Source organism: Prinia subflava, chromosome 10 (assembly GCF_021018805.1).
Source record: "Prinia subflava isolate CZ2003 ecotype Zambia chromosome 10, Cam_Psub_1.2, whole genome shotgun sequence".
In the NCBI taxonomy this organism is placed as follows: Eukaryota; Metazoa; Chordata; class Aves; order Passeriformes; family Cisticolidae; genus Prinia; species Prinia subflava.
Window position 1 is genome coordinate 18,633,330 of NC_086256.1, and position 27,281 is coordinate 18,660,610.

Consider the following 27,281-nt stretch of genomic DNA (forward strand, 5'->3'; position numbering starts at 1 on the left):
GAGGCAGCGGGGCGGGAACGCTGAGGGAACTCGGCGGAGCGGCGTTCCAGTCACGGCAAGGAGCGGCTGTGCCCAGAGGCATCAACCGGGATACTCCAGGCAACCCTTAAGGCCACCCAGCCCTCAGCGGAGTGCCCGGTAAACCGCACAGAGCTCCGGACTGAGGTGCCCGGGCCCCTCAGGACCACCTCTCGTGCCTGTGCGCACCAGGCGAGTGTAAAGGCTGTGGCTGTAGAGGCTGGGACAGGAGACAGGTACCCCCGCGCCGCGCTGTCCGACAGCCCTCCGGGCTGGAAGGCCCGGACTAGCGGAGAGATCAGCCCGCTCGCTGCCGCGGCAGCGCGGGCCACGGGGGGAACCCCTGAGGTATCTCTGGGAGAACCCTGGGGTAACCCTGAGGGAGCCCTGGGGTACTCCTGGGGTATCCCTGGCGTATCCCTCAGGTATCCTCTCCCTTCAGGGCGTGCTTCGGGGGGCTGCCAGCGGAGGGGTGGGACCAGGAGCTAAGGGGCGGAGTCGGTTCGGCGGGGCGGGGCCGAGAGCGGAAGAACGGGGCCGAGCACGGCCGAGCACGGCCGAGCACGGCCGGGCAGGGCGGGCCCGGGAGTGGAGGGGCGGGAGCGAGGCCGGAGGGGCGGGAGCGAGGCCGGAGGGGCGGGAGCGAGGCCGGAGGGGCGGGAGCGAGGCCGGAGGGGCTCTAGGCGCTCCGGGCGGGGCCTAAGGGCGGAGGGGCGGGACCGACGGGGAGAGAACCAGCGCGGAGGGGAGGGACAGTCCCGGCCCGGCCGCCCCGCAGCGCCGCCGGGGTGGGTCCTGGGCTCTCGCGGGAGCTGCGCCGGCGCCGCCCGTCTCCGAGCGCGGCCGCCGCGGAACCAATAAACTTTGTTTAAAAAAAGAAAAGGCAAGAAAGGGGCAGGAAAGGAGCGGTGCCGCCGCGGCTGCGGCCAAGTGCGTCACTGACCGCCGAACTAGCCCGGAGCGGCCGCTGCGGGCAGCTCCAGCCCCGGCTCCGCTCGGCCTCGGCAGCCGTCGCCCTCCGCGGGGAGCGGCGCCTCCGCCGCTCTGCGGGCCCGCCCGTGAGTATGGTGGAACGGCTGCGGTGGGCAGCGCTCCCCGCGGAGGGCGGCGGGGCGGCCGTGAGAGGCCTGGCGGGGCACTCCGGCAGCGCCGGGGCGAAGAGTGACAGGTGTCAGGCTCCCCCTCCGCGGGGGCACCCCTGTAGCTCTGGCTGCGGGCCGGGCCGCGCTGTGGGACGGGAGCTGCTCCGGGGTGCTGCCGGCGGCGGTCCCCGGCCGGGGCAGGGCTGGGCGCTGCCTGACAGCTCGTCCCGCAGCCGCTTCCCTCCGCCGTGCCCTGCAGTGCCGTGTGTCCGCGCTCCCCCGGGACAGGGGAACATGTAAGCGCCGCCGGCGGCGTGAGGCGCTCCTGAGCGGCCGCGTCCTGCCGGGGGTCTCCGCTGACCCGCGGGCTTTTGTCTGTGTTCCTTCACGGCAGGGCTCGCCTCTCCCTCCCCGCACTGAGGGTCCCGGCGCGGCGGGAGCGCCGGACGGGCGGCCGCAGCCATGCCGGGCGGTAAGGAGACGCGGCTGCTGCACCTCAGCGAGATGGAGAAGCTGGACAAGACCCTCTTCAGGCTGGAGCAGGGTAGGGCGGGGTGCTGGGGCCGGGGGAGAAGGATACGGCCGGGACCTGGTCATCGTCTTTGGAGGGCTGGGGAGAGAGCTCAGCCTGAAGTGGTGGGGTTTGGGGCTGTGTGTGGGGGTGTTGTTTGGGTTTGGTAGTGAATTGGTTTGGTTTGTTTTGTTTTGTTTCAACTACAGAGCTCTATGGGCTCCGCACACAGTTTAATCTGACTCGTTAAACTCTTGAGAAATGAGGAGCAGATTGGCCAAGAGCCTTCAGTCTTCATGGGACTGAAGTGCAAAGCGTTTTTTAGACAGGCCTTGTCCTTCTCCTTTTATAGCCTGTACTTTGGTGACCTGAAAAAGTCCTCATAAGTCAAGGTCTCCAGTGTTTATCTTCTTATGCAGCACCCCATGTTTTAATATTATAATTTTGAAATCTATCACTAGTACTAGCAGTTTGCAAAGGCTGCAGGTCTGAGGCAGTGCTTCAGAATATAAGCTCTTTAGCAACTCCTAAATCTTGTTATCAGATTTGTTGTATTATCAGATCTATGTATGCTGTTGCATACCTCTAAGGACTTGATGTTATTTCTCCCTGTGAGTGTTTTTAAGTCTATTTGTACAAAAAACTCTAAAAACAAAAAACATCCCCTAATTGGTCCACTATTATGCTGGTCAGCAAATTTAGACTATAAAACTAAAACCCGCATCTTTAAAAAACATTTTTAATGGTGCAACAATTTTTATTAAGAGTTTTTGTGGATTTTATTATGGTATGTTACTAATCTAGGAATGTAGACGAGCAAGATTTTGGTTCTTGAGACTAAAAAGTCTCTTCAACTCTGTTGATTCCAAAATCTTCTAACCAGCCTAATGCAAGGACATGTCAGTAGTGAAGAAGTCAGAGTTGATCCTAACTTCCATTTTTAACTTATCTATCCAGTTATGTGAATTTTCTTGAAAGGAGGGAAGCAAAAAGTGTATGGCTGTCAAACATTCAATGTCCCTCTGCTTGTAGCAGTCTCTGAGAGGACATAGCTAATTTTGAGCACAGCATTCGTGATGTCAATATAACTCTTAGAGGAAATAAGATATCAATGGCATATATCCCTGTGCTCTAATTTTAGTAGTCAGTGTAACAAAATGTCAGGCCAGTACTGAAAGAGTGTACTTAACCTTCCAAGAGTGGTTTTATACATGTATATATTGCATTCAAATGAGCTTCATGTTACCTGAGAGACATTCAGATCTGAAAACAACTGCTTCACCTGGTGGGTTTTGGTGGAGTGGTGATTTTGTTAATAAGAGAAATACAAAGTTGGATAATCTTATATTTAAATGTATTCAGACATTGAATTCTGGTGTTAGAGTCCCCATGATTTTACTTAATAAACAAGTGAGTTTTTTCAACTTAAGAACTTGGTGTCCAGAATTTTTTACGCTTTCTGATTCATTATCTGTTTAGTAATAATTTTCTCTCTTTTTTTTTTTTTTTTTTTTTTTTTTGCAAGTACTCAGATTTCTTGTAGACTTTTGTAGACTGATTTTGTAGACTGCTAGGGCTAGTAGGTGATTTACTACACTTAACTACGTGACTGGCATGTACTGTGTAAGAACTTACATCTGTTTCAGAGGGTGGTTGGGCACTGGGACAGGCCCCTCAGGGAAGTAGTTATAGCACCAAGCCTGACAGTTCGAGAAACATTTGGACAATCCCCTCTGGCACATAGTGTAACTCTTGGGGAGTTCTGTGCAGGGCCAGGAGCTGAACTTGAATGGTCCTTGTGAGTGCCTTCCCAGCTCAGGATATTCTGTGATTCTATGCTGTACAAATATATAATTTTTCTGAAATTCTCCGCAGACATGATCGTGTAATTAACATAGCAGCAAATTAGGAATTGTAGTAAGAGACTAGAAATACCTAGTCCTCCCGATCAAGTGATTTTACCTTTTCTCTTTTTCTTTTTTTCTTGAGGTTTTGAGCTACAGTTCCGATTGGGCCCAACGCTTCAGGGCAAGCCCGTTACTGTGTACACAAATTATCCAGCTTCTGGGGAAGTGTTTGATCGCCACAAGTTTAGGACATTAGCTTGGCAAAATCCCACAGGAAAAGAAGATGACTCTGACAAGTACTGCAAGTTGGATCTCCAAATTTCTGGGTCATACCAGTACTATTTTAGTCTTGAGTAAGTGAAGTTTGTGTACCTGCAGCCAAATGCAGTTTGCTCTTTTGGTCTACATCTCAACCTGAAAAAAACCCTTTTTTCCCGTGCATTTTTCAAATTGCAACGATGGGACCAATTAGAATCTAGCAATAAAAGACAGTGACTGGTGGTTCTATAGAACTGTCTGATGCAGAGATATTCTGGAGAATGTACAGAACCAAGTTGATTGACTTTCTGTGAATGTTGGGAGAAGCAATCTGTTTTTACAAGTTTTCAAATTCATCAGCATTCTGAGTATCTCAATGATTATTTTGTACTTTCTTCATTGACTTTGAGGGTTGTTTTCTATCTAGCACGGAGGTTCTGGCATTCTTTACTTGGATCCTTTAATTTGTCTTTTCTTTTAGTGGGACAACTGCAGAAGAGAATGCCACTATGTGCGATAATTGTAGTCTGGTATTTTGTGTTTCTGGAAGATGGGTGGGTAAATTCTTCCAGGCTTAGGACATTTAGCTCAGGTACCTTCCTGAGGATGGGGCTCAAAATGTAGATCTACATGTAGTAGATGGGCAGTTGTGCTTTCTGTGTTTCCATGTGCCAAAAGGAGGAACCAGTACTCCATCTCAGAAAATGGTCAAGGTATCTCACTTTTCCAGAATTTTAAGCTCTGTATCCCATTTGTATTCTTAAAGTCCAGCAGAGAGATGGTGCCTAAGGGATCAACATTCAAGTGTTTACTATTTCCTTCATGTGTGATGCAGTCCTGTTCCCCCTTTCCCTCCAGCCAGTGTGCTGGGCTACTGTGTTTCTGAAGAGTTAGGCTGTTTGAATTCTCTCTCTGAAACCGACCAAATGGTACAGTGGGTGTTCATTCTACCAGTGAAAATTATTTTTTCCTAGAAATGAAAAAAGTGGTGGAGGTTACATAGTTGTGGATCCCATTCTGCATGTTGGAGCTGATAATCATGTGCTGCCTTTGGATTGTGTTACGCTCCAGACGTACCTCGCCAAGTGTCTGGGACCATTTCATGAATGGGAAGATAGGCTTAAAGTGGCAAAAGAAACAGGTAATCCTAATAGACATATTCAAGGATAGAAGTTTTTGTTTTATGATCAACACCCAAAGTTACATGGAAGAGCTTCAGTGTAAACAATTAATAGATTCCTTGTTGATTATGTATGTATTATGTATGTATTTTCCACTGCATTCAATTTTGTTAACTGATTAAGTCAGTGAATTTATTAAAGTATTGGCAGAGGTGCAGAAATTCAAGGATTTCCTAATATGGGAAACAACTTATTTTATTGTTTTCATTTCAGATAGAATTGAAAGTTTGTAGAACTGACAGGGTGATTTCTAAAGCCTGTGTTACATAGAATTTCAAGGGGAAGATGCAGGTTAATTTACATTGGTTATTCAAAACACTAGCTCTAAGTACATAAGTGCAGCTTACTATGCTTCTTTCAGTTAACTTTGATTTTTTTTTCCCCATTAAATAAATGGGACTTTATTACAGGTTACAACATGATTCATTTTACACCACTACAGAAGCTTGGACTATCTAGATCATGTTATTCATTGGCTGACCAGTTAGAAGTAAATCCTGAATTTTCAAACCATAATAAAAAGTGCACTTGGAGTGACATTGGAGCCCTTGTGGAGAAATTGAAAAATGAATGGAATATGCTTTGCATCACAGATGTAGTCTACAATCATACTGGTATGATTTCTGTGTGTTAATAACCAGATTGGTCCTATAACTATATTGCATTATTTCCCTTAACTTCTCCCTCTTTTTTAGTAGCTGTTTTAAACAAGGTAGTTGTCTCTGTCTTGAGTCTCTCAAATCCAGGACAACTCCTTGCAGTTATAACTGATACATGTCTGTAACAGGTATAAAAGAACTTAGTATTGCTACTAGAAGAGTGAGGAGAGCCCTTCTTAAAAAGAACTAACAAGCTGTGTATCTGTACTTATATAGTATGCCTCTCTTCATGGTCTGTGGTGTGCAGTTCCCATATGTTTGAACAGAGTCTGTATAATGAATTGTTTGATGAGCATAAACTGAGTACTTTCTTGTTAAATAGGGCATTATGCTGGTAGCTGCTTTGAGTCTAACATGCAGACTAGGAACAGAGTTGCAACAAGGAGGTAGGATTAAGTAATGGGGAAAATGTTACAGCTCAGTCTGTGGGGAAAGAAAATAGAGCTTTGTGTTTGGGACAGGCTTTTTTTAAGCATAGATATGTTAACACATCAAAGGTGTTACTTTTCTTAATTGTGTGAGGGATGGTGGATTTTCTTCTGTGTGATCTGATGAAATTTAAATTGTAGTACCTGATTTGTAACTTTGTTGCTTATTTGGATAGTGAGTTTTCTTTGATTATAATGCAATTGTTACTGCATACTGTAATCCTAAGGATCATAATTACTTTTCTCACAACAGAGACTACAACAAGGGGTTATGTAGATTGATGTCTTTTGAGGCTCAAAAATGCCCAAACATAAATAACTCGTGAATTTCAAGCTTTATTTGCTTTAATTCTTCGGTGTTGACTGCTACCAAACATTCCTGTCCAATCTGCAACAGAGTGCTTTCCCTGTCTGTTTGTTGAGAAGTTACTAATTATAGTTGTTGGCTCTGTGTCTGAGGGAATCAGGCTTTTAAACATCCTCCCAGTTCTGGATAAAACATTTCTTACGCTTTTCAACCAGAAGTCCAGTTTCTCTTACAGATGCTTGAGATCCTCTCATTTTTTGACACTGTATATTTGCATGCTACTAAGGAGCATTTCTTGATGGACAGAGAGATCAAACTATAATAATTACACAGCAGAATATATTTGAGAAGGAAAGTGTCGTTATTTGGCTACATTTGTAGAAGGAGGTTTTCAGGTTACATTCAGAGTTAAAGTAATCTTCATTGGGATGGATGACTCAACATTTGTACTATGGTAAAAAGATGTTCAAAATGTCTTCTAAGAGGATAGAAATATTCAGATGATTGTGGTTCTTAGATCATTAAGCGAGGTATCCTTGATGGCTTTGTTGCCTGTCAGGACCCCTCAGCTTGCTGTGGTTCTGTCTGTTGGTAGTTTCTGTTTTCTGGTGGAGATCATTGTGCAAAAATGGCCTTGCTTCCCCTCTGCCCCTGTGGCAGCCAGCATCACTTGCAGGATTGGGTGTCAGGCTGAGGTGCTTGGCGTTCACTCTGGAGTGAAGCCCCCACTGTGGGCACAGCAGGGAGCAGTGGCAGTCAGCTCTGGATGTCTCTGTGGGGCTCTAATGAAAGGCAGCATCTGTGGCCCAACTTGAAAAGTGAAGTTATGAGCTGATGTGAAATGTCCCTGAGCCTTTGGCATCTTTGCAGGAGTATCACAGATAAACTTGCAAACCCTCTCTGGTAACTGGGTGTATTCAAATAAGGAATATATTCACATTAATTTTCACCAGGAGATAGAAAAAAGCTGTTGTTGGAGCTTTTTTCTTCTCTGAGTGTTCCATGGCTATAATAAATTGTATGAAGTAGTAAAAGTAAAGTGAAGTAAATTATGTATTCCTTTGCTTTCACAAAAGGCTACTACTGTATGATTGCAATATAGCACTTGACTAAATTTTACTTTCAAGCCCTTAGTGAAACACCACTTTTTCCCAGCTTTATAAAGGATCCAAAAAAAAAATCTTAGGCCATGAACATTACAGCTAAATATCTGTGTTTAATTTAAGTAAAAATTAGTTGGTCACTTAAGAAAATAATTTCGTACTTTTCTAAGAATGTAATGAATTTTAGAAAGTTTTCTGTACTTCTTCATCTTGTTGTTTCCATATTCCTATACTTACTTTATTCTATATGCATACTGTTTACTATACTTATTTTCTCCTTAGCTGTAGCAAATGTAATCACCAGTGATGTTTTGGATAAATTTTCTTCTGCAGAGTTAGATTTCTCTTGGTGTTACATTATGAATCACTGAAGCTTATCTTCTCATCATCCTTCTGAAACATCCTTCTCTTCTCCACCAGAATTAATGGAAGGCCTGTTGACATTTTTTAATGCTAACCTTTTAGGTTTAAATTATGTCTTTTTAGAGTTAATTGTATTTACTTATGAGATTCCTTTATAGTAAGTTATAGTTCTTGTTAGAAGAACAGAATAAGCTGATTTTGCTTTCTGAAGAAAAGTTTTTTCAGAAGTAGTAAATGATAAAGGAGAAAAGAGCAGGAGGGAAATGTTTGGCCTGGAACAGCCTTTAACAGCTTAAGCTTAATATTGCTTTGCATAACTTTAAAACATGGTGAGTTAATGGTAGGTTGTATTTAAACTATAAGGATTTTAATTTCTCCAAGTGGTTTGACCTTATAATGATGGAATTTTGCCATAGCTTGCAATATAATGTAAAAGGGTGCTCAGAGAAGCTGTTCACACCATAGACTGAGGTAGTACTTTTTTTTCCCTTTGACATTTTTGTTTTAACTTCTTTGAACTAAGCAGACTCTGGATTATAAATGTTATTTGTTCTGCTATAATTCTGGACACATTAGTTACTCTTCACATTTTCAATATAATAATTTGTTATATATTGTCCCCATGTGTGAAGTACTTCTTCTGTTTTTCTCAGCTTTTCTGAAAACCTGTTTTTTGTTCTTAGGCATTCTGTGAGGTTTTCTTTTTAGTTTTATAATTTAGTTTTTCAGTTCTAAATAGTCATTCAGAAGAATATATGAAATGTGTTTTCAATTAAAGAGTGTTGCAAAACAGTTACAAAAATAGAAAAAACCTAACTCTTGGATTCCTTTTCATTGTCATACTTCCAAAATCAAAATTCTGTTATGTATGTATTCACCTGTACTGCTCATGCATGCTGTCCATTTTACAATACTATGCCTGTGTTCTAGTGAAGGCTCCTTACCCTGTCTGAGTTAATTTTTAATGTTCAGCATGTCTTGTGGTGCTTGTTGACGCTGCAGGGGTGGTTGGCACACAGACACAGAGTGCAGTGTTTGCCCTGACTGGCTGTTCCATTTGCATGCCCGGACCGCGCGCTCGTCTTGCTGTGTGGGACTGAGACATTGCTTCCTACAGCTCAGCTGCGTTCTGTGGACACTGGTGTCACAGCTCATCCTTTCTTAAGTGCCCATTTAACTATATTTCGCATTAATTATTTTTTGGGGGTGGGCACTCTTCCTCTCTGGCTATGTGTGGCATTTTGACAGGATGAAAGATATTAAAAGATAAACAACTTAATAATATAAGTTTGGGATGTACATTTGGCTGTCAACACTCAAAGCATATCAGTGTCTTGTGTTCAGTTAATTGATGTATTTCTTGGAACAGAAATTTGATTTTTTTTTGGTGTTTTAGAATTGGTGATACTATTGCATATTTTTATGTAACTAACAAAAGGTTTTCCTACAGTCTCTGCAGCGGTAGTTTTGATCAAAAAAAAGTCAATCAGTAAGAACATTTCCACACAAGATATGATTTTCTGTTGACACAGGAAACTTCAGTTGAAATGTGAATGCACTGTATGTGCTATAGTACCTCAGCTTCTTGGTGTTAAGATGTTTACACAATACAATGAAACGTTCAGCTGATGTATTTACATTTTTGTTTGTGTTTTTTCCCCCTCCCTTTCTTCACTAAGCTACTAACAGTGAATGGCTCAGGATGCATCCAGAATGTGGCTATAACCTTGTAAATTCTCCTCACCTGAAGCCAGCCTGGATCCTGGACAGAGCTCTGTGGCATTTGACTGGTATGGTGGCTGATGGAAAATGTATTGCCAAAGGGGTCCCTCCCTTGATCGAAAATGATCAGCACTTGAATGTAAGTCAATGAGAACTAAGTATAACCTAATGAACTGCATAAGTAGCTGAATAAACCTTTAATATTTCTAGGGATGTGGAAATGCACAAAAAATGGTGTATACCTTGCAGATATATTTAGTGAAATAAGCCCTTACTCACCCTTTTTTTCCAACTTTTCTTAATTATATTAACAAACAACCTTAGTAACTAATGCAATTTTTATTTTTACAGTGTTTACGTAAAATAATTTATGAAGATATATATCCAAAAATTAAACTATGGGAATTTTTCCAAGTGGATGTTAACAAAGCTGTGCAGCAATTTAAAACCCTTCTAACTCAAGGTAAGGAAGATTTTGTTGCTGAAGTATGTGAGTTATGTACTTACAGTTCAAGAGGCATAGGTAGATGTAACAGATACAAAACAGGAAAATGCTATTTTTTACTGCGTGACACATCCACTGTGCTGATTTAAGCACACAAGAATGCTTTGAGGGCTAAGAAAACCTTTGTTCCCCTTCAATGCCTTCATCCACCCACATCATGATTATGCTGCAATTTTGAAAGTTGTATGTCTGTTAAATGTAACTCCTGTTTTTACTTTGAATGCTCATTTCTGTTCTGTTCTCAGGCAAAATGGGCACTAAATCTGATCCAAATCAACATCTTCAAATACTTCAGGACCCTGATTATAGACGACTTGGCTGTACTGTAGATATGAACATAGCACTGGCAACGTTCATACCACACAGGTACCCTGTTACTGATTGCAAGTTAAAGTCTAAGTGAAGCTAAATTTATGAAGCCAAAAAAAGACATTATTTTTAGACATGAGGAAAATGAACTTTTGATTCCTTTTAGTAATTTATCCTGCATGTTTTTTAAAATATTTTTTCTAATTGTTCTCTGCTTTTAATGTCCTCCTGATAAGCAATGGACCAGCTGCAATAGAAGAATGTTGTAACTGGTTTCGCAAGAGGATTGAGGAACTAAATGCTGAGCAATACAGACAAACTAGTCACCATCAAGAACAGGTGCTGAAATTACTGTTTCAATGCTGAATTGTATAAAATTGCAAATAAATGCAGGCATTTCAATAATGCATAATTCAATTACTTCCAGGCTGTCAATTGCCTTGTGGGGACTGTGGTTTATGAACGAATCGCTTGTAATGGTCCTAAGCTGGGACCGATCACTAGAGAACATCCCTTGGTAACCAGGTATATACATGTTTTCTTGTTTGTTTGGAAACTGTTAGAATCTATCCAGGGAAAGCAAGTTGAGAGTTCAGTAAAAGTATACATTTATATATAGAAATACATGTTTCCTTTCACGTGGACAAATGCCACTTAACCAATGGACAGGGTTTTTTTTAAGTAACAGCAGTAACTATTTCATAAACAAATGTGATCAGAAAGCCTGGGACAATACTCAGAGCACATCAAAACCTTACATAGTGCAAATTGCTGTTGTAGGTGGAAGATGAGTGGAACTAGGAAAGTTCACACCTTTCACGTTTTATGTTCTTGATGCCACTCGTATCTAAAGAGCTACGGCTTTAATCTTGCGTTACCAGCTGACACCAAGATAGTGGCAACATCTGTTCTTACTCCTTCAAAGCTTCCTTCAAAATAGAAAACTCCATCATTTATGCAAGTTGCTCTCTTTTTTTATCTGTGTTAGGTACAGGCCAGTTCATAGCAGACAGTTTAATTTCAAAGACAATGAATTGCAGCTTAGGTTACTGTATGTGTTTAAAGCTTGTCTTGTTGTTTTCTCTTTTAATTGCCTGTCTATTCCATAGGTATTTTACATATCCATTCAAAGAGCTGACTGTGGAGGAAGAAGAAACTATGATACACCAGCCAGATAAAGCTTGTTATTTCATGGCTCATAATGGCTGGGTTATGGGAGATGATCCTCTTAGGAACTTTGCCGAGCCGGGTTTGTAAAAGAAATCTGAATTCTTACAGACCATTTGATATTCTAGCCAAAACAAAAAGGATTTTATTTAATCATTTTTCCAGATGTATTCCTATGAAGCTGCAGAATAGCAGATACTAAGCTTATAGCACTTTAATTTCCCTTTCAGCATACAGATGAACTGTGAGAACTGGAATTTGAGGTACAATTTTACAAGATTTGAGAGGGAAATTACCAGCTTTCTGCCACTAAACTGGGGATGTCCTGCCTCCCCACTTTAGTCATTGTCTTTGTTGCTTACTTTGTACTTTGTTCCAACACCAGTGCTTGTTGGCATTTCCATGAGACAATGACAGTGTGGCACAAAAACTAATGCAATGAAAAGGTGAATAGTATTTTACTGCATTAGTGAGCAAAAACTGGATCCTTGAAAAGTCCACTGAGTGGCAGACAGGCAGTCAAGAGATGACCCAGTTAATCCAAATTAAGTATGCAGATTACTTGTGAGGGTAAAATAGGGCATGAAATCACCATGCACTAAAATACTACATTCTAACTCCTTTGGGGACAGTGTTGATATCCAGTAAAAGCAAAAAAAACTTGTGTTGAGAGTAGCCATTCACCTGGTAAATTAAATGAAACAAAGGCCAATTTAATTGCAATTAAAAACCATCTGAAAGTTTGTGTCTGCTTGGCAAGCTAATCTGATGATACTTCAGAGTGATCTGCAGTTAGCAAACATTAAATTTCTGCAAGGTAACTTACACTCCTTTTACTAAATTGTATTACTTTTATTCTTTGTCTCAAGGATTGACAGAATATGTGTTTCAAGAATGTTTTTCTTCAGTTTCCTTCTGCCCGTTCTTCTAGGCAGACTTTCGTGGGGGTTTTTTTTTCCTCTCAGTCACTGGCTTTACTTAGCATTCCTAATTTCCACTACTGAGGTTTCTCCTGTAACTCAGCTACAGGTTTATGAGTGCTTTATATTATGCCTTTGGTTTGTGCCACACATTATTTCAACTGAGAACACACTGTGAAAATGTGGTACAGAAAGGTACAATAAAGGAATTGCAGAGAAATACAGCTGGTTCTCTAAATGCTCCTTTGAAAGAATCACAGCGTACATCCAAAGAAACACAGTTTTTCTGTCCATCTGGCTGTGCTGCTATTAGTGAAGAAAAGGGTTGGCTGTGCTGATGTGAATGTTTTGGGAATTTGTGGTGATTTACAGTTCCTGTTTTTTACTTACTGGCTTTGGAAATCCATCACAGTCTGCTGTTAATAGAAGATAAAATTGTAAATTGTGGCTGTGACAGATTATGATAACAGATTCTTTTTTGAATTTTGCCAGTGTGAAAAACAAAACTACTAATTTAGTTAATTTGTTTGATGCTTTTTTTCTTTTTCTGAAGTACGGTTTTTATACTACTTTGAAAAATGTAAAGGAATTCTATTTCAATTTGAAGAATTGTTTCAGTATCACTATGGAAGCTAAATACTTCCATGGAAGTGTGTGAAGTTGTACATCAGTGTAGTGTATGTAGATTTTTGAGTTGATACAGTTTTTGTTAGAACTTTTACTGTTCATTACAGTGTTTTTTTGCTCTCCAGCAGTAGAAAGTAAAATCCCACATTTTCATTTTGGTGCACATTCTATTATATATTTATATTTATATGCACTAAAGTGAATTTATTTCCTTTACAGGTTCAAATGTGTACTTGAGAAGAGAGCTCATTTGTTGGGGAGACAGTGTGAAACTGCGTTATGGTAATAAACCTGAAGACTGCCCATACCTCTGGGCACATATGAAAAAATACACTGAAATCACTGCCAAGTATTTCCATGGTGTTCGTCTGGACAATTGTCACTCAACACCTATCCATGTAGCTGAGGTACGCAAAATTACACTTGTTTATTATAAAGCAGCTTCCTGTCTGTGAAATGATCCTGCGGATTTCACAGCAGCAGTGCAGCACTTAGGTGGCAGAGTTTGGGTGGGAATGGATCTTCCTCAAAGCATAAAAACAAGGTTTCTTGTCTGGTGATGTTCAGAGATGGCTTCAGCTACATTAAACAGTAGAGTGGTGCAGTTATTGTATCTTTTAGTTCTCTATTTTAGCTGAAATACTGTGGATGTGGATGGGCCTGGCTCTTTTCCCTCACTGAGCTGTGGACGTAGTGCAATGACTGCCAGTCTCCAGTATGTCAGCCCTAGCTGGAGTCATTGCCAAGACTTGATTGAAAGTCTGAATGGTTTATTTTTTTGCCATATATATTTTGCTATTGCTAAATTAAACAGGAAGTGTTTCACTTCACAGAATTTAAAAGTTGGTAATCAACTCCTGTAAAAAGTGTAGTCTGGCAGGTGTATTGCTAAGACTAGTGTTTCTTGTTTCCCAGGGAGCTGACTGCATCCAGAAGTTGTACTTGCCTAGTAAATTAGCTTTAAATAGGTTTGGAGTAGTGCAGCTTGTTAGTGCTTACTCTTAACTTTGTAACAGACCTTACCTAAATCTATGAAGAGCTTTCTAAAACAAGTTGGTTTGCCCACATAAGTTGTAAGTAGCTCTGAAACGCAGCTGTTTCAAAACTTCTGCCATTCTTTTGTTTAGTGTTACTGTTTTTGGAATGGTAACTGCAAAGGCTTAAACTGAAGTGCTGCTCAGATTTCTTAGTTCAAAAGGTATCTCTTTTTTCCAGTCTTCTCTAGTGTATGTTTAAAGATGTTGTTTTAAAACAAAGTAGTAGTTAGCTTGAAGTCTGCAGAAAGTTTCCTAGAATTTTTAATCCATATCTATAAAAAATATAACAATGGTTTTCTGAAACTTCCATGTTATCAGTATTTTTAATGTGCTGCATATATGAATGGTTCATTTCTGTTCTGTTAACAGTCATGCTAATGTTTGTGTATATATAGCTGACAGTGGATGTCTTGCATTAAAAATGTATTATGATCTATAGGAGATGCTAGCAACAGCCAGATCAGTCAGACCTAATCTTTATGTGATAGCTGAACTCTTCACGGGCAGTGAGTACATTGACAATGTTTTTGTCAACCGCCTGGGAATTACCAGCCTGATTAGAGGTACAATAAGCAGTTGAAAATTATGTAGGATTGTCGTGTATGGTTTGGAGTTTTAAATGTGAAACTAACATTGGTATGCTTTTTTATTTTTCTTACATATTCATGTTCTTTGCTTATGCAATTACCTTTTCTTCTTCATGTTCTGTTTAACTTCTCCTGTGTTGTATGCTAATCCTTGGTTTTGCTTATGTTTGTGTGTCCTTTTCTATGTAACAACTTGTTTTGTTTCTTAATTTTGGCTTTCTGTTTATCTTTGCTGCATGGCATTTTCCTGTTGTCCAACCCCTGCCTAGCTTTGAAACTTGTCCTTTTTTGTATCTACCTTTCCCCTTTCTGTGGCTTTTTTGGCTGTGCTTTTTGCAGTACATGCTGGACACAGCTAGAAAATTGCGAGCCGATTTGTATGTAGTGGCTGAACTGTTCACAGGAAATGAGGAGCTGGACAATATCTTTGTGAATAGGCTGGGCATTACCTCCTTAATAAGAGGTAGGCTTGCTGCGTGTGTGGTCTCTTTCCAACAAGAGATTATAGATGACATTCTTTTTCCAAGAAAAAGTTTCCTGCTGGATTATGTGCTTTAAATTTCATACTCTGTATAATCAGAAGTACAGGTTCTGTATTGTGACTTTTTTGATACTTGGCAAAAAATACAGTACTAGCCATAAAATAAGAGAAGACTTCCTTTGTTAGTTTGCAGAAGGTTAAATATTTCACTCTTGGTCTAGTGAAGGAAAAAGGAGTTGTAGCACAGTTCTGTTATGTAAGTCCTGCATCATGTCTGATTTTTGTTGCATGAGTTTTTTTTCAAGTCTGTGAGAAGTAGTTTGATCTCTGCTTTTTTTGTCCTTCTTTTCCCATTAGCTTTCTCTTCCTTAATATGTTATAGTAAATTGAATATTCCAAGGCTGTGTTTCCGCACTGGAGAATATAGCTATATGTGTTTGATTTTTTTTTTTTTTTTTAAATGATTGAACACACCAAAATAACAACTTCTAAATGCCACATTAACATCTTTGTGCATGCTGTCCTGTGTGGTAGTTATTGTTATGCAAACACTTAGCTATTCTGTTTTTAGAGGCCATGACTGCCTACAATAGCCACGAGGAGGGGAGGTTGGTCTATCGGTTCGGAGGTGAGCCTGTCGGATCTTTTGTTCAGCCACGCTTGAGGCCTTTGATGCCAGCTATTGCTCATGCACTCTTTATGGATATTACACATGATAATGAATGTCCAATTCAGGTGAGCACCTAAACAAAACAAAAAAAAATGTTTTACCTTTAATGTTTTCTGAAGTGATATTTCTGAACTGTGGGAGGGCTTGATGCAATCTGGATATCCTGAACAATATGGAACAAATGCAACTCAGTTCAAGCGCTCATGCACAGAAAAAAAATTTGTAATCATACCGTCTGACATTCAAGATTTTTTCAAGGGGAGAAGTATATAAAGTAACTAAATAAGCTGGTTTGAGTCATCCAGCTGCTCTAAGTGGTTCTGTTTCTGCTTGTTGACCTGTTCTCCTGAGCTTGTGTATAGACAGGAATGAGAGAGAATGGTGGGCAGGAGGTGCTGATTTTGATGATTTTTCTGAAGTTGCTTTTCTTAGTTCATTTGCAGAAACTTTCTCCAATAATTGTAATGTAATTGAGGAAATGCTGACCATGGGATTAGCACTTCCTTTGTTAAACTGAGTGTATCTTCTGTATTCTGAATGGGGAGGATTGAATTTGCCTGGTTTCACTATTTGTTACCTGTATATTTTTTGATGCAGCACCGATCTGCATATGATGCTCTGCCTAGTGCAATGATTGTTTCCATGGCATGCTGTGCTACAGGAAGTACCAAAGGCTATGATGAACTAGTACCACACCAGGTGCGTGGCTCCGGTTCAACTCCTAAACTACCTTTAAAAATACCTTTTATTCTCTTTAAAAATACCTTTTATTCTCTTTAAAAATACCTTTTATTCTCTTTAAAAATACCTTTTATTCTCATTGGTATTTTAATGTTGTATGTTTGAAATTCCAAGCATTTTGCGATCTGGCATTACTTCTGGTTGTCCAGCTTCATATGAAATTGGAATTTATTATACAGACCTCAAGGTGTGGTAGTTTTTATATCCCAGAGTAGTTCATATTTGCTTAAATTTGGTTTTTTTACAGATCTCTGTAGTATCTGAAGAGAGGTTTTATGCTAAATGGAGTCCAGCAGCACATCTGACCTCTGGTGAAGTTAATTTCCAGACAGGAATTCTGGCAGGAAGGCTGGCCATTAACAGGCTGCATCAGGACCTGGGGGCTAAAGGCTTTAACCAGGCAAGGAGTGAGGGTAACCCTGCGATTTCTTCAGATGTGTGCTCTGAGTGAGCACAGTTGCAATGTTTTGTCTTTTCTAGGTGTATGTAGATCAAGTTGATGAAGATATAGTTGCAGTGACAAGACACTGCCCTAACACACACCAGTCTGTTGTGGCTGTGTGTCGAACTGCCTTCAGGGATCCAAAAACTTGTTTCTACAGTAAAGAAGTACCTGAAATGTGTATCCCAGGTAAACAGACTTTTTTCCAAGAGCTGTTGTCATGTGTAAAAATGTCAAGTTACTCATGCTTTTTAAGTTCAAGCACATGAAATCCATATGAGAGCTCTCGGTATATAATGCTCCTTTTATATGTACTAATATGTATGTCCCAAAGGTGGTTAAAGAACCCATAAGACTTGCAGTGCTCAGGGTTTTGAGGAACATTTATATGGAGTATATTCCTGCTGCAAGCTCCCCTTGAGGGTGGGAGACGGGTTATGGTCATGTTTGTGAACTAGTAATAGTAAATAGTGACATGGTTAATTGTACAGAGCTGGGGGGAATTACTGTTTATTCTGTTATACTGAGGAAAAAGGCTAAAATTTTATCCTATTTGTTGATTTCATTGCTGTTCAGCTTTCAAATATATATAGCTATTTTGTAGCTTGATAAGAACTCTGTATTGAATGAGTTAAAGACAATATGTATGCAGTACATACACTCTATTGATTAATTATGCAGAGTATGTACTGTACTTAAAAGTAGCAAAGTATAATGACTTCTACACATTACCTGGAAATGTTTCTGAAGAGAAGCTTTCCAAATTGGCTTTTTATAAATACTCAGTTCTTTGAGTGCGTGTGTGTGCTTGCTTTAAAATCAGTCACTTTATATTGTAAGATAGTTACATGACTTGTATACCTTATGTCTACAAATGACTTAAAAGGATAGAGAAAATTAGAATTTGTATATTAATAATAAAATTTTACTTTTTAAAGAGAAACCATCTGTAGCTGCAGTTTGGAAAGCAATCTAGCACAGTCTCCTAAAAGATAATGGGGAAACTAAGAATGCTAATGACCAGTAAAAGACAGGTTGTTATTCTCTCATCATCTGATTTTATGATTAATTTTTAATAAAATAATAAAAATTGCAATTTTAAATACAGTACAGAATATGAGTGTGTAATGAATATTTATAGATACTTAAAATACTTGCCATATGTTTCTGTTCTTCTGCTAGCAGAGACTTGGATATTGAATATTCAGCTTTTTTGTTTTAGCTTTTGTTTCATAATTTCAAAAGAATCACTTTTTGAATTTCAAATATCCTAAGAGCTGCAACCTTGTTTAACTTCTTTTAGGAAAAATAGACGAAGTAGTACTTGAGGCAAGGACTATTGAGAGAAGTGCTAGTCCTTACAAAAAAGATCTACATTTTATAAATGGATTGCCTAATTTCACAGTGGAACTCAGAGAGCACATCCAGGTAATTAGCCTCCTTCACCCATGTTCTGATGTAATACTTTTTAATTTGTGACCTTTTATATTAGAATAAAAGACAGTGAATTTCAGTTGCAAAATTGTTTTCTTTTTTAAGATAAAAGACAGTAAAATCATAAAGCAAGCTGGAACTGCTATAAAAGGGCCAAATGAATTTGTTCAAGAAATAGAATTTGAAAGATTAACACCAGGAAGTGTAATAGTCTTCAGGTACGTTACCACAATGGCCATATGGCTGTGTGAGTTTGACAAGAGTGATAGAAGACTGAAGAATAGTTCTTCTAAGTAGAATACTTCTATAAGATATGCATTCTTATTTACAGAGTTAGTCTGGACCCAAAGGCACAAGAGGCTGTGGGGATACTCCGCAGTCATTTGATCCAGTTCAGCTCTCATTTTAAATCTGGAAGTCTTCCTGATGATCACTCAGCACCAATATTAAAAACACCATTTTCTTCGTAAGTATTCTTTAAGTTTCTGACATAAAACCAAGAGAGGTACTATGGGAGTGAGAATATTGTGTACACCTACTGAGGGATTGTTGAGTTTTGGTGGTGGTGATACAGATGGATTTGAATTGTCCGAGTGAAATGAAAACTCTGAGAGATCTTCTTATATGTGTAATACTAAGTGGGGCTAATACTGAAAAACTTCCCAGTTTGTGTAATTGCTGCCTAAAGTAGACTTTCTAACATGGCCTGCTTCTCAGTGTTGGGCTGTGATTTTGTACTTTAATAAATAAATAAACATTGAAACATCTAAGAACATCTTGGAACACCCAAAAAATCAGGCTTCTAATTTCCGAGATGAAGTATTGAGAGAACTGTATATATTTTAGTATTTTAATTTAAATCTGAAATGAAAATTGTTTGTGAAATCCTTTCCTATTGTCCTACTGATGTTATTTTGGGTTTTATTTTTTTTTCTCCCCTGTTTTTTCAGAATTGCATCTAAACTAACTTTGGCTGAACTAAATCAAGTGCTGTACAGATGTGAGGCAGAAGAACAGGAAGATGGTGGAGGCTGTTACAATATACCAAACTGGTCACCCCTAAAGTATGCAGGCCTCCAAGGTAAGAGTTTCAGCATTTTTTTCTGTCAAGTTGAAAAAAGTAAATGAGAGCTGCTCAGTCAAGATCACATCATAATGCTGTTGTATTGCTGCTGCCATTCTGGGTGAAAAAGGTAATTTTTTTCTGCTTGACCATGCTACTAATTGGTGTTGTACCCAAGAAATCTCCTACTAGAACAAAACTTTTCTCTTTTAATGCTTTGAAACTTAACACTGCAGCCCAGGATGTCTTTTAACACCAGTACCTTGACTTTTATTAAAGTAAAAGGAAAACAAATATATTTCCAGTGAAAGATTGCATTAATCTAACCTGAGGCATTACTAGATTACTGAGGAGTGTCTGTCATTTATCAAACATACGAATTCCATCATGCAGGTTATTTGCAATGTTTTCCATAAGTTTCTAGGATTTATGCTGAGGAAACTAGCATTGGGTTGGAGTTTTACTTGTTACACAGATGGAGAGAAGCAATCCAGTTAAAGCACCTGTTGCTATGTACCTTTTCCTCCTGAGTTGTAATTGCTGTTTGTGATAATGATGTGTCTTTTAATAGAGAGTCTGGTTTGTATCTTCAGGGTTAATGTCAGTTATGGCAGACATTAGACCAAAGAATGATTTGGGTCATCCATTTTGTGATAATTTGAGATCTGGAGACTGGATGATTGATTATGTCAGTAATCGTCTCATTTCACGTGCTGGAGCCTGTGCAGAAGTGAGTAAAAATACTTATTTAGTAAATTTGGGGGTTTTAATTGCTAGTTTGTTTCCTTTTCAATTGTTGATTTTTTTTTTTTCATTCAGACTGTCCATAACATATTTCCTGTCTAGGCAATTTCATCTGGTAGATTAAACCATTAATATGTTTCTCTTCCCTCCCCTTAATGCTATTTAATAATAGACTCCAAAAGAGAAGTGAAAAATATGTAGGGCATGAAGGTATTGTTAGCTCTTGCATGAAGGCTTGCAGGGGTCCCTCCCTGTTTTACTTCTCTTCAAATAAAAAATGAAACTACTGTTCCTTAGGTTTTGGGATGGGGTTTTTTTGGTGTTTGTTTTATAAGAAAGTACTTGTAAGAGAATGCCTAAATACTACTGCATACGTGAGTATGATACAGTTACAGTCAGCCAAGCACTGGGAAAACAGGAATTTCTGAGATTCAAGGTTGCTTTACAGTGGAGTCCTTTTCTTTGTTGTAGTTTCTTTTCCTACATGGAAACTGCTTTATTTATTTCACAAGACCTGGTTTTTGTTACCTAACAAATACAATAATAAAGGCTTTAACATTCTTACTTCATTTTATTCCTGAAGTCAAATTCAGTAATACAAAGCAGAAGAATGGATAAAACAGTCTAATGCACTGAAGTGAAAGCTAAATTTGACCAGACAAACAGAGCTTTTCTAGAAAACAGCTTAGTCTGATACTTGCCACGTTTACTGCCTTCAAAGACTATTGCTTTTTCCTGTGTATTTTTGAGTTCTTAATTTGAATGTCTTATTCTGTTTCAAAGACTTAAGTCATGTGAACCTAAACTTTATACGTTTGCTGTTAGTATAGTCTCATATGTGATATATTGACAGGTACATTCTTTATCTGCAAGACTTAAATCTTTAGTGACTTACTAGAAAGTTGTCATAATGTTATTTAGCAGGACTAGAAGGAAAGAAAAATACTTTCCAGATGTCAAATGTTTTGCAATGATACAAGGATGTGAAGCTCTAGAATCCAGAGTCCAAGACACAGACCTGCAGTCATATTCACTAGTGGCTCTACATAATTTAGCTCTGATAACTTTTTATTCCTGGTCTTAAGCTTGATCTCTTCAGTCCTGTCTTTGTAGCAATGCAAAACTTCCTTCCCATGCTTGGATTATAGTGATGCCTTTGGAGTTGTGACTTTTCTTTGCTACTTAATTTTAATAACAACTTCATGATAGTTCATTTTTGGACTAGAAGACTAGCAAAATACAGCCTCCTTCTATACTTCATTTAGTATTGATGCAATACACATTTTTCTCTACTGCATTTTTTAATGTCCTTTAGCAGAAAGTTGGGAGCAGAAGGGTACAGCATAACTGGAGTGTAATACATGTACATAAACTAACAATATGGATCCTGAAAGCTCTGGCTTTTGAACTTTGGTGGATCAAGCTGTAATTCTGTTGTATTTTAATAGGTTGGTAAATGGTTGAAGGCCATGTTTGTCTACCTAAAGAGAATTCCACGTTACCTCATCCCCTGTTACTTTGATGCCATTTTAGTGGGAGCATACACAACACTTCTGGATGTGGGATGGCAGCAGATGTCGAGGTATGCTTGGCCTTTTTATCAGAGCAATAAAGGCATCTGTAGATGTCAGAACCTTTCAACTTTCATCTGCTGGAGAATGTGATTTGAATATTTTCATACTCCTCTAATGTGAAAGGGTAAAATTGGTAGAGAATTATCAAATCCATCTTCTAACAGTGGTGATTTGGAAGGGTGAGAGTTCAGACACCTATCCAGGATTTCAACTTATAACTAGTGTTGCCATTGTGCAGTAGGAGGAGGAAACCCTAAGTCAGCATCTTTTTTGCCAGACTTTGGCAGCTTTTGTGTTTTTCCCTATGATTTTAGTACCAATTCAATGATTCCTTGAAGTTCAGGTTAACTAAGAAAGTACCAGATTGTATTTGATGCTGATGCTTTGTTCAACACTTCTCCATTATTACTCCCCGTTATCTGAGCACTCTGCTTACTTTTTGAAATAAATGTTTAATCTTCAGTCTGCTTTTTTTTTCTTGCAAAGGAAAGGGAGTTTCTTTTTGTGGAGGCTTTATTCCAGCTATGAATATGCTTAACAAGTCAATATTGTTTTTCAAAAACAGGGATGTTAAAATGAGAATAGAATTTGGTATGGCTGTGAAGTCATGCAACATAATATATTTTATGAAAAAATACTTGGAGATCAACAAGTCAAGAATAGGGATCAACTATTTCAAGCAATGCTTTAAGAGATTTTTTAATTTGTATTTTTTGTATATATATGTAAAAATTGATCTTTAAAAATACTGATTAGTTTTGACAAACTTATGTTAATAGTAAAATCTTTTATAATATTTTTGAAGTCTTAGGACTGTGTATATGCATTAACTAAACAAAAACAACTTTTTTTTTAAACTGTTTTCTAGAAGTACATGTTACAAGCACTTCCATGCGCATTATTCAAATAACATTTGACTTTTAACGTTGGGCACCCATTTTAGGAAAATGAGTGATTTGCAAATTAAGTCTTAGATAAAAAATCAGTTAATGCAAAATGTTAGTATTCATTTGTTGCTAGTTTTTTATTTTTCTTACACGAAATACTTGTCATAGCCTTCTGTAAATGAAAAAGGGTACATTTTATAGACTGCTATTGTTGAATGCAAAACTACTTTAATTTAATTATGTTGAATTACAGCTTTGTGCAGAATGGATCAACGTTTGTTAAACACCTTTCCTTGGGTTCAATCCAGTTATGTGGGATAGGAAAATACCCTTGTCTGCCAGATCTGTCTCCTTCCTTACATGATGTTCCCTATAGGCTGAATGAGATTACAAATCAGAAAGAACAATGTTGTGTTTCCTTGGCAGCTGGTAAGTGAGAACAACTGCTAAAAAAGAAGTCTTCCAAAGCAGCTAAACTGGTTTTAGTAACTATATTAAAATATTCTGCATCATGTTTGAGAGCCATATGTCAGAAACTATGTATGAAATGTAGCAATTTCACTCACTTTTGCCTTGTGTTTAAGGTAAAGATTTTCTCAGGTTAAACGTAGGGGAGTTTTCTCTAGTAGTACTCATGGGGGTTGGGAGGGAGAGCTTTATATATAAATCCTTTATTTTGAGACTCTTTTTGCGATATTTGTTGTTACTGTGTATAGAGATCTACAAAAAGGTTGTTTTCCTTTCTGGAAGACTTGTTTGACATAAGTATATGTGTCATAAGGGGTTTTATAAATGTGAATTTAAAAAGTGAATTGTAATGCAGTATCAAGAGTGAATTTATGGCTTACAAGTCCTCAGAAAGAACCATTAGCAGACCAGAAGAACTCCTGATGTGAAACTGTCTCCAAAAGGAAAGAGCATAAAAGCAGTCAGCACATAGTATATTTATACCTCCAAATGTTCTGCCAGCATCTGGCAATCTTCCTATGGGCATTTGCCTATGTCCAAAGTATTATCTTCTGTGGCTTAGAATGAATTTATTTTGGTTCTGAGTTGGCTCATTCCTTTTCTGAAGCCATGGAAACTTCTAAACATCCACAGATGCAGTGGCATCTCTCTCAGTGGAGTGCTTTTCTCCTTTTTTCCATCACTTTTGTAGCTTTACTGCTTTTAGTTTCTGGATTTTAGTAACATTCCATCTGCCTCCTTTAGTGTTACCTAGAAGCAGAGAGGCACAGTATTCCCTTAAACTGCTCATAAAGATGAACTGTACTGAAGAGTTTGGTTTTAAATATTCCTTTCACATAGTCACTGGTAGTTGTGTCTGAGATTTTAAAATTGTACACAGATTGTCATTCTCAAGTGCTGCTGCCATGTACTATAAATTTTCAGAGATGTGGAGGCTGTATTTGAGAATTAGCAAACACTTTGTTAAAGTAGATGATAGAAGTGTTCTGCCAAGCTTTCACAAGAGACTGCTGGATGGAAACTTCACCATGTGGAATTTCTGTTTAATAGATCATAAAAGGAAACAAATGGAAGACAACTATGGACCTTACTGTTGTAATTATTATGCCTTATCAGTTAGAATCGTTCCTAAAGCTACATGTTATAACGTCTGCAGTAACATCTTTATGCTGCTGAGATGCCACAACTCTCATACATAAACTCTTGCCAACAAAGTGTTACAGTCTTGTCATAGTTCTGATTTTTTTTGGTTAGTTTTCTTTCCGTTTCTTTTAATTAAGTTTTGGTTAAGTTGCCAGGTGATTTAATAAAAATTAAAATGTCACTGTTACTGGTATGAGAAATGCTTTTGTGTGATCTTGAAATTCTAGAAGACGTTCTAGAATAAGGTGTATTTAATTCTATCAAGAACTCGGTCTAGCAGATTGTCAATTTGAAATATCTTAACTAGGGAGAAGTTATAAATGAGGATATATTTTTTACTTGTGGTTATTTTATCCGTGTGTGCTTGGAGTTTCTGCTGTATCAGTTAATTAGATGAATAATGGCATTTCTTCTCAGGTTTACCTCACTTTGCTTCTGGAATTTTTCGTTCCTGGGGAAGGGATACTTTTATTGCACTAAGAGGTCTACTGTTAGTAACTGGGCGCTATCTAGAAGCAAGGTAAGCCTGGCCTAGCCTTGATTCTTGTTGACTTTGTGGGCAGTTAGGAAGCAGCAGTGCTCTCAAAAGCTGAGCTGATGCACAAGCTGTTAGAAACAGTTGATGTGCAGTATAAAACTTTAATGACATATTTGGAAGCTCCCTCTAAGTGGGATAAAAAATACTACTCAAATACTCTTTTGCTTTTTGGCACTGATACAAAGCTGATGTTCTGTAGAGATAAAGAAGTTTTAACCCCAGCGATGCTACTGTTTGTCCTTGAACAAAGTGATTATTTCACTAATACTTGCATCATTGTTGCTAAGCAATAATGTCAGAATTATTTATATAAAAATTTGAAGTAGCAAAAGAGAATACTCTTTTAATTATAAAGGCATGAATGCAGGTCTGTTGTGTTTTTTTGTAACTGCTAGTATTTGTCTGTTAATACTAGAAATCAGCTAATTGCGTATTGTTGCAATCTGGTAGCTATAAATATTTAACCTGACAAATAAGCCAGACAAATTTGATATTTTGATTAACATTAATTTCATTGAAGCTTGGCACATGATAGAAACATAAAAATTAGTTGGTGGAAATCAGCATGTATTTATGCTGTTGTACATTTGGCCAACTGTTAGCTTTCTCATGGAGAGAGATCTGCAGTCAACTAGGATGTTTATTTTACCTTTTAAATTCCTAGTTGTAATTCATGCTTTCTGTAAGGTATGTGCAACAGTTCTCAAATGAAACTTCTCATAACTTCAGTTGCTGTCACCTCTCTGTATTTTAATAGGAATTTCCCATCTACTCCTGCCCTCCGTCCCCATTCCACCCCACCCATCAGAATGGATACCAGGGTAATCATATACAAGGTCAATAAAAACCTTCCCTGTGACCTCAGTGGGATTTGGATTTAGGATCTATATCACTACCTTTCTTATTAAAAAGAAAATTATCTTTTCCGTATGAAAAGATGATGTATGTTTTGTATAAACTGATTTAAATGTATTCATGTTGAAGAATTTGTCAGGGAATGGGTGTTTTTTTTATTGTAAAAGAAGTTCATGCTAAACTGAGTAATTTGTAGCTTTCAACAGCAAACTTTTGGCATCTGTCTTTAAAATCCTGTTTGTCTTCTTGCTATTAACGTAACCCTGTATGCTTTGTACTTGATACTTGGTCCAGTAATGGCCTTGAAGGCAACTTAGTCAAGACTGATTTTCTTTTGTTCTAGAAACATCATTTTAGCGTTTGGTGGGACTTTAAGGCATGGTCTCATTCCCAATCTGCTCGGCGGGGGGACACATGCCAGATACAACTGTCGCGATGCTGTGTGGTGGTGGCTTCAGTGTATCCAGGAGTACTGTAAAATTGTTCCCAATGGATTAGACATTCTCAGGTGTCCTGTTTCTAGGATGTACCCAAGAGATGACTCTTCTCCTCAGCCTGCAGGCACTGTGGTAAAAATTCTCCTAATTTAACTGTTTAACAAAACTATAATGTTTTAATGAAAGGATGTCATTTTTTCTAGCTACAAGAACCTGTAGCTCTTTGTTGTTCGTGGTGAAATTTGATTGTAGCACAAGAATTCCATATTTTAGGCATTTCTTGCATCACCTGATTAGACCAAGTGCAAGGAGGAAAAAAATTCCATCCGCTTCTAAATCTTTTTGTTGCCCTTTTTCTTGAAAAAATGTTTATCTGAAAAGTTGTATGCAATGTATTGCCATTGCCAAGGATGCTACTTAAAAATGTTTGATTTGTGAGGTTTTTTGAAATATATAAACTACAGGTTTAAGAAATGCTTTCTACTCATTTTTCATCTTGCCTTTCACATGTCATCCAAACATGTAATGAATCTAGGACCAGCCACTTTATGAAGTAATACAGGAAGCAATGCAACGACATATGGAAGGCATAAATTTCCGAGAAAGGAATGCTGGTCCTCAGATTGATGAAAAAATGAGAGATGAAGGTAACATATACAGAATGCTTGCTGTGTGAAACAGAAGTTGATGAGGAAATTTTTAACTTCCTTTTCCTCTTATTTCTGCTTTCGATTGAGCATATTTTTAAAATAAATTTATATTTATTGTATCTAAAACTATATTACCTTATATGCACGTAATATTTTTGAAGTGCCTAAATAATAGTTTATTATTAGCAACTGGTCATATGTTATCATGCAAGTTATCTGTAAAATTTCATTTGAAGTACAGTTGCCTTCAGAAACCTACTTCAGGTTTCTTCTTGGAAAGTCTTTTTCTTTATTAAGATGTTTGGGTTGGGGGTGTGGGTAGTTGGGATTTTGTCTAAAAAATGAACTTAACACCTGATATTCTTTCTTGCCAGGTTTTAATGTATCTGCAGGCGTTGACCATGAAACTGGCTTTGTCTTTGGAGGGAACCGCTTCAATTGTGGCACCTGGATGGATAAAATGGGAGAGAGCGACAAAGCTCGCAACAAAGGAATTCCAGCCACTCCAAGGTATGAAAGCTGG

General features: G+C 38.6%; 1 protein-coding gene across 5 annotated transcripts in view; it reads left to right on the plus strand.

Annotated features, from left to right (window-relative positions):
* The first annotated feature begins 4 nt into the window (after positions 1 to 4).
* The window catches only part of AGL (amylo-alpha-1, 6-glucosidase, 4-alpha-glucanotransferase), a 32,287-nt gene continuing 5,010 nt past the window's right edge, over positions 5 to 27,281 (plus strand). The window contains exons 1-28 of one of the 5 annotated variants that reach the window (XM_063407586.1): positions 5 to 138; positions 1,495 to 1,644; positions 3,601 to 3,811; positions 4,691 to 4,857; positions 5,308 to 5,511; positions 9,437 to 9,618; positions 9,831 to 9,942; positions 10,230 to 10,350; positions 10,530 to 10,632; positions 10,721 to 10,818; positions 11,403 to 11,542; positions 13,227 to 13,414; positions 14,971 to 15,094; positions 15,684 to 15,847; positions 16,380 to 16,481; positions 16,771 to 16,923; positions 17,004 to 17,154; positions 18,269 to 18,393; positions 18,505 to 18,617; positions 18,731 to 18,865; positions 19,350 to 19,480; positions 20,056 to 20,192; positions 21,655 to 21,788; positions 22,921 to 23,096; positions 24,696 to 24,798; positions 26,015 to 26,240; positions 26,644 to 26,755; positions 27,133 to 27,268. In XM_063407586.1, the coding sequence (XP_063263656.1) occupies positions 1,563 to 1,644; positions 3,601 to 3,811; positions 4,691 to 4,857; positions 5,308 to 5,511; positions 9,437 to 9,618; positions 9,831 to 9,942; positions 10,230 to 10,350; positions 10,530 to 10,632; positions 10,721 to 10,818; positions 11,403 to 11,542; positions 13,227 to 13,414; positions 14,971 to 15,094; positions 15,684 to 15,847; positions 16,380 to 16,481; positions 16,771 to 16,923; positions 17,004 to 17,154; positions 18,269 to 18,393; positions 18,505 to 18,617; positions 18,731 to 18,865; positions 19,350 to 19,480; positions 20,056 to 20,192; positions 21,655 to 21,788; positions 22,921 to 23,096; positions 24,696 to 24,798; positions 26,015 to 26,240; positions 26,644 to 26,755; positions 27,133 to 27,268 (3,830 nt within the window). In that variant the 5' untranslated portion in view covers positions 5 to 138; positions 1,495 to 1,562. Of the gene's footprint in view, positions 211 to 790; positions 1,077 to 1,116; positions 1,397 to 1,494; positions 1,645 to 3,600; positions 3,812 to 4,690; positions 4,858 to 5,307; positions 5,512 to 9,436; positions 9,619 to 9,830; positions 9,943 to 10,229; positions 10,351 to 10,529; positions 10,633 to 10,720; positions 10,819 to 11,402; positions 11,543 to 13,226; positions 13,415 to 14,483; positions 14,608 to 14,970; positions 15,095 to 15,683; positions 15,848 to 16,379; positions 16,482 to 16,770; positions 16,924 to 17,003; positions 17,155 to 18,268; positions 18,394 to 18,504; positions 18,618 to 18,730; positions 18,866 to 19,349; positions 19,481 to 20,055; positions 20,193 to 21,654; positions 21,789 to 22,920; positions 23,097 to 24,695; positions 24,799 to 26,014; positions 26,241 to 26,643; positions 26,756 to 27,132; positions 27,269 to 27,281 lie in introns of those variants that run through there. The other 4 variants (XM_063407584.1, XM_063407583.1, XM_063407582.1 and 1 more) reach the window with 4 other exon arrangements.